The following is an 11,500-nucleotide window of genomic DNA, read 5'->3' as shown; positions in this document are numbered from 1 at the left end:
ATGGTTGGCACTCATGCATGTCTAGACTGTTTCCACCTCTGATCCTCAAGTACCAAACCCAGCACTTCCCATATAGACACTATACACCCTTTTAGCCATGTTCTCCGAGAGAGCCGCCCCTGAAACCCCTGTTTATCGGAGCACTTTGTGGCCTGGTCAAAGGTGTAAATGGCTCCACAGGTTCTATAGTGCTCCACAGTGAAAATTACAAGTCCACTGTGGCTGGAAGGAGGGCAAAGTTGCATCGGAGCTTAGAAGTCTTACTGTCTTCAACACAAGACTACAAAACGTCATGTTTGGTCAGGGGTTTAAGTAATGCCTTCTTGCTTAACAAATTGAGGTGCAACATTTTCAAAAGCGATGGTCATTTATTTAATACTTCATAAATAGGATTTCAGATCGTTGGAGTTAACATTTTATCAATTGGCCCATGCAAAAATAACGCTATTTTACAACTTAGTTTGCAATATTTCCTGACACTAGAGCTCATTGATTTTAATGCTGAAAACGCAAACGACTATCCAACAAATGTCTCCTCATTAAAGGCCAGCTTTCGTATGGGACCTGCCTTTTGAAATGAATATGTTTTCCCTCTTCTTGTTTAGAAAGGTAGACGCGCATATCTCCGAACTACATCTCCCAGCAGCGCGCTGCATTCTCCCACGGCTCAGCAAGAGGTTTGGGAGGGGCTGATGTAATGCAGTGAAGTCACAAAGCCCTGGGGAATAGCGCTGGAAGAAGGAGGCTGATGCAGGATGGCAGAGCTCGCAGAAGGGCACAGGAGCTGAGCAGGGCGGAAGGATAATGCTAACCCAGGTGCACTAGATGCTCGTCTTCATCACACCCTCATCGGTAAACATCCCGCCGAGCTGCACATCTGCCCAAGGCGCTATTTCCGCCTGCGATCTGTGGATGCGGGGCTCTGCAGAGCGAGGCACCTGCAATGCTGCATCCCGCGGATTCCAAGATGACCTGCTGCTGAGGCGAGGGCTCGGCTCTTCCTGTGAGGGGAAGGGAGGTTGATGCGCTAGCCGGTGCGTTGCAGTTTGGAGACAGCGTTTATCCGCGGACGGAGTTGCGATGGCAGACCCAGCCGAATGCAGTATAAAAGTAATGTGCAGGTTCAGGCCTCTGAACGAATCCGAGATCCTACGTGGCGATAAATTCATTCCAAAATTTAAAGGTGACGACACCGTAGTAATAGGGGTAAGTTATATCTTTTTTATCGAGCGCGATAGAACACGTATTCTACTTTTTTTTTAAGGTCGCATGCGCTTTCATTGGGCATGCTTGCAGCTATATCTTTATTTCAGCACAGGTTCTACATTGACAGCTCCCTGTGTGGTAAAACGTGTGGCCGGGCGCATTAGCCCCCATTGTTCTGTTTGATTACAGGAAAGGTTTTGCCGGGTTTCCGAGGGCTGTTTGTCACCTCGGGCACTCGTGCTGGTGTAAGAGAAAAACATGAAACAGACGTGATGCCGCCAGCCCACCGGTTCATACAGTGATCACGACACTAAATGAATCTCCCAAGCCGGGATGGGTACCAGAGGGCGTGGGCAGCAGGGGGAGTGCGGGGAATCCGCCTTCTCTGATCCGAGCTGGGGGATGCCGACAGCTACTGCATTATTCCGTGGTTGATGGGCAGCGGTGATAAGAACAGCTGTGCCAGCACCCCAACGCATCTGCATAATTGTCTCGAATGCCGTTGCGTTAAACACGCTTCAAGGTAAGGCTGTGGAAAGGATTGCCGGGGGGCACGTGCCGCTTTGATTATTTTTCGGCTGCAGGTCGGTTTTATTTGTGTTTATTTATTAAGTATTCACGGCGGCAGGTCCACCATTGCCATGTGAGCCCTTGGAAACGCACAGCGCCTATGAACGGAGGGCAGTTGCACATGCGGTGGGGTGCTTCGTGTTTGCGTTCTGTTCCACTGATCTCTGTGTATTTGCAGTACTTGCGCGGCTGGATTTAATCAGCGCTGATTGTCATTTTCTGGCTGGTTCTCTGCTGGTGCAGCCTCTTCAGCGTTGATTGAGGTGATGTCATCGTGGTCACTGAGCATGCTCAGTCTGCCTCTCCCATGCATAGGGTCAAACGCTGGCACCTGCCTAGTTTATCTTCGTCTGTCGCGTGCACGGGGATGGTGCGCTTCTTTAAACGATGGCTCACATTTTATCCGGGTATTAATCAATCTGATATAAAGAGAAAAATGTTGATTCTGTTTTGAAAGCATAATTAGAGCCTTAGGGCCTTATTTAGATCTTACCAGTTCGGGGGGAGGGGAAAATAGGGGGGGGGGGGGGGGAGGTGGTCCCAAGAACTCCGCTGAGCCTACAGCGGTCCTCCTGTCGTATTTAGATGTTGCGGAGGTATACAGGAGACCGCCACCATGGCGTTCTTTCACCTGCCTCCCAGAACTCCACCCATGGCGGTCTTGTGCAGATTTTGAGGTTCCCGGTGGGTTGGCTGTCTGTGATCGGTTGTGAGGATATGGGGGTACACAGATATGTAGGGGGTATTTGTACGTAAAGGTAAATTACATATGTTGTTTATGAGTCCATAAGCACATGTATGTAATGTGTAGTGACCATATTTCTCACATTCTGCATTGCATAGACACAGTATACACACACCATTCATTGTACACCTGCACACACCACAAACACCTACCTTTGATTCCTTTGAAATAGTGTGTCGGTCCGTCACGGTCAAGGTGCAGAAGGGAGGACCTGGACCAATGGCGTAGAGGACGAAATCACTGTTTGAACCCCGAAAATAGGTGAGTATTCACCCCATTCCGCCGTCCTGAAGTAGGAGGAATTCCCACCGGAATTCCCTTTTGAAACAGGACACATCCAAATGTGAATGGGGGGAATCGTGGCTAGCTGGTGGGGAGCTCATAACAGGTGGGGTCAGCGGGACCGTGCGGTCTAGTTGCCCGTTGCCAGACAACATCTAAATCGGGCGGTTGGACCGCCGTATAGGCATGCTGGAAGACCGTTGAAAAAGCGGTGGTGGGACCAGTCCTGCCAATCAATCAATCAATCAGGTGTTTGTTAAGCGTGACTACTCACCCGTAAGGGTCTCAAGGCGCTGGGGAGAGGGGGGGGGGGTATGCAGGTTCCAGTCCATCAAGGAGGGGGTCTGTCGAAGAGCCAAGTTTTGAGGTTTCTCGCGAAGATGGGGAGCGATGTTGTCTGTCTGAGGTGGAGCGGAAGGACGTTCCAGGCTCTGGCCACGAGGAAGGAGACGGAGTGGCCTCCTTATCTGGTCTTTCTGATGTGGGGGACCACAGCGTAGGAGAGCTGGGCTGAGTGGAAACTTTGAGTCGGGTGTTCAGGTATGCTGGTCCGGTGTCGTAAAGGGCCTTGTGTGCGTGGGTGAGAATCTTGAAGGTGATTCTAGCCTCGATGGGGAGCCAGTGGAGTGTGTGCAAGTGCTGGGAGATGTAACAGTGTCTTAGCAGGTTGAGGACGAGCCTTGCTGTGGTGTTCTGGATGTTTTGTAGCTTGGGGTGAGGTTTTTGTTTATTCCGGCGTAGAGTGCGTTGCTGTAGTCGTGTCTGCTGGTGACAAGGGCGTGAGTGACAGTCTTTCTGTGCTTGAGGAGGATCCATTTGAAGGTCTTACATAGGAGCCGGAGGGTGTGGAAGCAGGAGGATGCAAGAGAGTTGATCTAGCGGTCCATTTTGAGCTCAGAGTCCAGGGTTGCGTGTGTGGTCCATGGGGGTGGGTGGGCTTCCGAGGGCGGGGGGGCACCAGGTGTCGTTCCAGGCATCGGGGTTTGGGCCCATGATAAGTACTTCTGTTTTATCGGTGTTGAGTTTTAGGCAGCTGCTTTTCATCCATTTGGCGACGGCTTCCATGCCGTCTTGAAAGTTGTGTCTGGCAGTGTTGGTTTCGTTGGATAAGGAGAGGACGAGTTGGGTGTCGTCTGCGTATGACACAATGTTGAGTCCGTAGGTTCTGACGATGGGGGCGAGCGGAGCCATGTAGACGTTGAAGAGCGTGGCGCTGGGAGAGGACCCCTGGGGACTCCACAGGTGGTTGGTGTTGGGTTTGAGAGGAAAGGGTGGAGTCTGACCCGCTGCTTTCTGCCAGAGAGGAAGGAGTGGATCCAGTTGAGGGCCTTGTCCCGGATCCCTGTGTCGTGGAGTCTGCGTATAAGGGTGTGGTGAGAGACTTTGTTGAACGCCGCTGAGAGGTCGAGGGGGATGAGGGCTACTGTTTCTCCTCTGTCCAGTAGGGAGCAGATGTCATCTGTTGCGGCGAGGAGGACAGTTTCTGTGCTGTGTTTTTTTTTCTGAAGCCGGATTGGAAGGAGTCAAGGATGTTGTGCTCTTCGATGAAGGTGGCGAGTTGGATGTTGATGGCTTTCTGAATGACTTTCTCCGGGAACGAGAGCAGGGCGATAGGTCTGTAGTTCTTGAGGTCGGTGGGGTCCGCCGAGGGCTTCTTCAGGAGGGGGTTGATCTTGGCGTGTTTCCAGTCGTTGGGGAACGAGGCATTGGTCAGGGAGTGGTTGATGGTGTGGTGGAGCATGAGTTCGATGGTGTCGGCGGCTCTGTTGAAGATGTGGTGGGGTCAAGGGTCCGTGGGGGCCCTGGAGTGGATTGACTTCATTATCTTCGTTGGTGAGGGCTGTCCAGTTGTCAATCGTTGGCTTTAGGGTGTCGGGGGTGGCTGGTGAGGGTTCAGCGAGTTGGTTGTCTTCGTCGAAGTTGTCGTAAATTTGATTGATTTTTGAGGTGGAAGAAGGTGGTTAGTTTGTTGCAGAGGTCTTGTGAGGGAGGGATGTCAGTAGACTCCCTGGTGGGTTGGGTGAACTCCTTGATGATGCTGAAGAGTTCTTTGCTGTTGTGCGCAAGTGTGGAGATTCTGTCTTCAATTGCTTTTTTTCTCGTTATTCTGATGAGTTGGTGGTGGGCGTTGTGGCGGCTCTGAAGTTGTTGTGGGCCTCTGTGGATTTGGAGTTCCTCCAGGCCTTTTCGAGATGGCGGCACGTGCGTCTAGACTTTCGAAGTTTGGTGGTAAACCATCTGGTTTTCTTGGGGTGAGTTGTTTTTCTTGAGGGGGGCTATGGTGTTGGCGCTGCCAAGATCTAAATCAGGCCCTTAGTCACTTACCCCCGTGCTAGCATCTACTGTTATTCCTGTTGTTGAGCTAATAGCACTCTGAATTCTGGGACTTGTGGTTTTACTTATACTATCAAAAGCACAGACCTACAGGTGCTAGTGTTCTAAGTGCTGTTGGCTCACAAATCAGGAGAGGCTGGACATGTATTCAGTGGCACCTGGGGTATTTTCAAAGTACTGGGGTATAAATAGCTGTCCGAATATCTACTTGGGATTAGGGTTGGTGGCAAAAACAGCAACCAAGCACCTGCAAAAAACACGGGGACGTGGTAACTACCTCACAGGACCTATTACCTATTGTCTCCCTTCTACACATATATAGGGGCCAACACCTCCTAGTGTGTTCAACTTGCTCTCTGATTAGTATGCCCATTAATATAACATTCCAGAATTGACAGAATTCACCACTAAGGCATAAGGGTTTATCCAAGTGCAGGGAGGTGAGTGCTTCAGTCCAACATATCAGCATGTGCATATCTTACTAAGACTGGGACAGAAAGAGCGAGCTTTCGTCTTGACTTCTGTCCCATTCTAATAATGTTTCTCATCTGCAATGTTTTTTTGTTTTTCATGCCAGCATTTGATTAAGTTGACTGCTGACAAGTGCCTTCTGGGAGAGCACATTTACTTGGGCACTTTTTTTAATGAGGATTTGTATATTGCCTAATTGCAGTATGCCTGAGCGGCTGTTCTGCTTGGGTTTTCGGATCAGATAGAACCCGCTCATCAGAGCCTCACTAACCCAGCCAGAACGTTACCCCCTCCCTAGGGCCTATTTACAATAGTGCAACCACATATATCTACCACCTAAGGACAGGGAATTCCTACTATACATACCAGGACCTCTTATAATCGGCGGGCTCGCGATCCCATACGGATCCAGACCTCTCTGCCCATACGGCAGTATCACAAGTGGCGGCCTCGCGATCCCATACGAATCCAGACCTCTCTACCCAGACGGCAGTCTCAGCACAAGTGGCGGCCTCGCGATCCCATACGAATCCAGACCTCTCTGCCCATACGACAGTATCAGCACAATTGGCGGCCTCGCGATCCCATACGAATCCAGACCTCTCTGCCCATACGACAGTATCAGCACAATCGGCGGCCTCGCGATCCCATACGAATCCAGACCTCTCTGCCCATACGACAGTATCACAAGTGGCGGCCTCGCGATCCCATACGAATCCAGACCTCTCTGCCCATACGACAGTATCAGCACAATCGGCGGCCTCGCGATCCCATACGAATCCAGACCTCTCTGCCCATACGACAGTATCACAAGTGGCGGCCTCGCGATCCCATACGAATCCAGACCTCTCTACCCAGACGGCAGTCTCAGCACAATCGGCGGCCTCGCGATCCCATACGAATCCAGACCTCTCTGCCCATACGACAGTATCACAAGTGGCGGCCTCGCGATCCCATACGAATCCAGACCTCTCTACCCAGACGGCAGTCTCAGCACAATCGGCGGCCTCGCAATCCCATACGAATCCAGACCTCTCTGCCCATACGACAGTATCACAAGTGGCGGCCTCGCGATCCCATACGAAGCCAGACCTCTCTACCCAGACGGCAGTATCACAAGTGGCGGCCTCGCGATCCCATACGAATCCAGACCTCTCTACCCAGACGGCAGTCTCATACAACAGTTTATCCTATGATCACCATAACATACAAAAAGGGAATCAGTCTCACTATTCATCCGATCACACAAGGACTGCCAGTTCGAGCATAGCCTGTTCTCCGGTTCGAGGGGCTCCTCTTTCCCTTATTCAGTTACCACTTACCTGATCAGGGTTAACATCTGTTCATGTAGCCGCAGCTGACTAGAAGAATAGGCTACCCTCTCATACAAGAACACGCAGCACATGTTGGTTCACTACAAACTGGGTACTTTATTACTCATTACATACGCAATCACATAACATTACAATATAACACATAACCTGCAAAGAAAAGTGAAAGATTAAGTTGTACACTCTAATAAGAAAGGGTCGACATCACCTTAGTAGTGTGTAGCCTGCACTCAGTGGTCATCTAGGTTCCCTTCTCGTCTGTGCCTCGGCTCGCCTGGAAGTCACACCTCCGCAGTCACGGATACATGTCTGCACCACTATGCGCTGTTCTCTTCACCCTTCTCCGAGTCACTGGGACCTCTTCCTTATCGGCTACTCTCTCCTCTCTGGCTATTCTGCTAGGAGAGTATCTGTCTCTCGGTTCTTCTCCGCCTTCAAGATGGCGCCTGTCTTCCCTGGAATAAGTAATAGCTTTACTGCTAACGGCTAGATGCCGCCTACGGACTGAACATGTAACTGCCTCAGACTTTCACTAATATAGAGGTGCGTTTCCTCATGGAAAATTCCGGCCCGTAACCTGCCGCCCACCAAATTCTTGTACCTCCCCGTACCAAGGACACTTTCCCAGCCGGCCGGCCTGATGTAGTGTCTTCGGCATGAAGAAAAATACAATCCTTCGATAAGGGCCGGCCTGAACCGGTTCTCTCCAAGCGAATAACACCTCATAACTAAAACATTACATTTGACCTAGAAGCATCCCAAGCTGCCGGAGCAGAAAGAAAGATGGAGTCTCTCCCGTTTGAGGCCTACCAGGCCTGAATTCAGCACGGCTCCATGAAATACCCTCACTACAGGACAGGTTATCCCTAATACTAACGAATCTATCCCCTAGGCTATGTGTGCAAGCCCTGATCTATGGGGAAGAGCACAGGATCATGTCGAAGTGCCTAGTAAATAGGCTCCATTCACTACTCTAACCCTTAGACTTGAATGGTAAGAGACTGAAGTCACATTCAATCACTTTTCAACACAAGAAGGCCGGGAAAATCGAGCAGAACATTTCACCCTTGACTTCAGTCTATTATACATTCATTAAACAGAACTAATATCTGTGGAAGAATAATATGAAACAAGACTAACTGATCTATGTCTAGTACCAGGTGTGCAGAATTGAAATAGTGAAGGAATACACTGAATAAAGCAACAGATAGAAATCAAAATGCCGATAGTAATCAGAATACCTCCTAATATCTGACGTAACATATGCAAATCAGGTAACCAATTAAAGAGCCAGTCAAACCAGCCCTGGTCAATGTGTTTTCTAACTTCTTCTGTCAAGTCATGTAGTTTATCAATGTGAGCTTGAATGGATTTTGTATGATCCGACAAGTTAAAACAACAAAGACCCTCAAAATCAGAACAATCGTGTCCATGTTTAAGCAAAAGATAATCAATGGCCGCTCGATTTTGCAAGATAGCTCTACGTTCACCCTGGGCGTCTAATAGCATGTCAGACAGGACTGTAGAAGTATGATTAATGGATTTTACCATCCAGCAGGCCATTTTCCCAATAGATTTGGCATTATAAACTGCCAAAGCAGGAACACCAACAATTGAAACAGCCAGGCTAAGGTATTCAGACTTGGAATATAAATGCAAAGATGAGTCACAATCCTCCTGTAACCTCACTGTATCTCGAATCACACGAGAGTTGGCATTCGGATGTGATGAAAACATTAACAAGCTCAGTCTAGTAATGGCACAAGGGCCTCCAGAAATATTTGCGGGGATATATGGCCAGGAAGTATTACCACATGAGAAAAGCCATCCGGCAGGTAGTAACATCGTGCGATAATGACTGGGGGTAACTACCATACTCTTGCAAGTCATGTCATTCTGAACAGAAGTACATGTTTTCGGTGTCCTTTGAAGGCACAAAGTTCGTTCATGAGCGGTGAATGAAGTGGCACCTTTCAATCTTAAACGCATACATTCAGAAATCGCACTAGGATCACAAGTAAGGAAAAAACACAAATCACCCTGTGTGATATTATAGGTAACTATTTGGGACTGGATGGGGGGTATCGGGTCTGACAGTACAGTACACAAGGGGCAATACTCATGGGTAGCGAAATCGCCCAGAAGAACACTGGGGCGAGCATTCGATATATTAAAAATATGAGTCAAAGTCTCCAATGAAGCAGGGACAGCAACTAAACAAGTCGCTAGAATATCAGTCACCGATCTCATCGGTGTCAAGCAGAAATGAGGGGCTTTAGTTACTCGTTTGGCTAACGTAGTCCAAAAGTTCGACGACGAATCCCACGCAGCGAAGGAACGCGACACTCGGGTTCTCAACTCAGCCCGGGTTGATGGGATCCCTCGTCTCTCGTCGTACCAGCCCAAAAGGAGTCCAACGCCAACACATCCTGCAGCAACAGTCCAAAGAATGATCTGAAAGAGAATCAAATACAGGCATTATTCATTCTCGTAAGTAACATTTGTCAGCCGGGACTGTTTCCCAGCTATCTTTCCCTGGTCTCATAACTAAAATGGTGTTGTCTTGACCGGTTGCAATGACTTCTGCTTGTTCAGGGGGATTCTTAGGCGACTGCACCCAAACTCTGGCCCCAGGATTATCTGTGGAGCCAAAACCTTTCTGGCCTCGTACAGTTAGCAACGTTGGGGCAGTGCCTTTTGTGATCTCACCACTGAAAACAGGCATTATTAGCAATTGAGCCACTCGGTCAGTTTGATGTATCAGTAAGTCAACCTCACTGCTATTCAGCAGGAGCACCTTAATCTCTCCCTGATAATCACTGTCAATGATTCCTCCAAGCACCTGAATGCCTTTTACAGCCAGCCCCGATCTAGGGGCGATTAATCCGAAATTCCCAGTTGGTATATGAACACCAACACCAGTTTCAATGATGACTCGATCCTTACTTTTTATAACGGTGTTATCCATGGCATGCAAGTCTAAACCTGCCGACCCTGGGGTCGCTCTACATGGAGCCAAAGCTCCGGGAGTATTCTCCCAGTACATCACAGTCTCTCTGATTTCATTGGGCTTAGCATCAACATTCGGAGGAAACAAACGCATAAGTGGGGATTCAGCATTTAGAAAAGGACGGTTATTCAAAATCAATAGCGCTTGAGGCAAAAAGTCTCGCCAATTCTTATACTTGTCATCTGTTAATTTACGTAACTGATCTTTCAGCAGTCCATTCAACCTCTCCACAAGACCCGAGGCCTGTGGATATTATGGTATATGAAACACCCATTCAATATTGTTTTCCACACAGAATTCCTGTACCAATCTTCCACGAAAATGGGATGCATTATCAGATTGAATTTGGAATGGCACACCATAATACATCATAATCAATTCCAATGTTTTAATAGTATTCAATTGGGTAGCTTGCTTACAGGGAAGGGCCACCAACAGGCCACTGTATGTATCAACAATGGTGCAAACATATTGATAATTCCTACTCATAGGAAGTGGACCAATGTAATCAATCTGCCAAATTTGAGCGGGCAATTTCCCGCGATGTAAATGACCTTTAACAAATTGGGGCACTTTGCGCTGCCTGATATGCTGGCAAATGGGACAATGTAGAATAACATTTTTGATTAAATCTAGGGGAATATAAATTCCTCGATCAGCAGCCCACCTGCTAGTGGCTTTCTCTCCAAAGTGTCCTGCTTTCTGGTGGGCCCAATCCCGCAATATCAGAATCTTGCCTGTCCACCACTGCCTCAGCAATTTTAGATTTCTCATCTGCAATGTTATGAAAGAATTTGTCAAGAGAGTCTATCGGGGTATGAGCATCCACATGGAAGATTGTAACAGTACTCTGTGGGAGCATTTCCCAAATCTCCTGCCATAATTCTTTTCCCCACAGTTCTTTTGAATGGATTTTCCAACTATGGGAATGCCAAGTCGGTAACCAAACTGCCAGTCCATTGGCAGTAGACCAAGAATCGGTGAAAATATGACATGTGCCAGGTAACTCTTGTTTCAGAACTTGATAAACAGCATAGAGTTCAGCAAATTGACTGCTCTTACCCTCACCAGTTGTACTCAGCAATTTTTGTGTGATCGGATTATAGGACACCTCCTTCCAATGCCGTTTCGTCCCTATGAACCTTGCTGAACCATCCGTAAACCAGACATGGTTTCTGTCCTCTGCGGACAAATCATCAAAAGGTCTACCCCACTGAACAGGAGACTCCTGTACTAAAGGTACGGAACATTCACTCTCAGTCTCAGTTGATGGCGCCCGTGCCACCTGCTCATGCAAAGATGCAACTCCTTTTTGTCCCACACGTGCCCTGTCTTGTATATACCATTTCCATTTAATCACACTCGCCTCTTGAGCGTGTCCAATTCGGTGAGTTTTCGGCGAACTCATAACCCACTGCATGATAGGAATTTCAGGTCGCAAAACTATATCATGTCCCAAAGTCAATTGCTCGGTATCCACCAGAGCCCAATAACACGCAAGTAACTGTTTCTCAAAAGGTGTATAACGCTCACCAGCATCAGGTAACATTT

General features: G+C 48.5%; 1 protein-coding gene across 1 annotated transcript in view; it reads left to right on the top strand.

Moving 5' to 3' along the window:
* Positions 1–720: 720 nt before the first annotated feature.
* KIF5C (kinesin family member 5C) overlaps positions 721–11,500 on the top strand; it is a 532,213-nt gene continuing 521,433 nt past the window's right edge. The window contains exon 1 of the mRNA XM_085645609.1: positions 721–1,206. Within this exon, the coding sequence (XP_085501735.1) occupies positions 1,081–1,206 (126 nt within the window). The 5' untranslated portion in view covers positions 721–1,080. The remainder of the gene's footprint in view (positions 1,207–11,500) is intronic.

Source organism: Triturus cristatus, chromosome 3_1 (assembly GCF_964204655.1).
Source record: "Triturus cristatus chromosome 3_1, aTriCri1.1, whole genome shotgun sequence".
Taxonomy (NCBI): Eukaryota; Metazoa; Chordata; class Amphibia; order Caudata; family Salamandridae; genus Triturus; species Triturus cristatus.
Note: the sequence above shows the minus strand (reverse complement) of the source record. Positions and strands in the feature narration are given on the sequence as shown.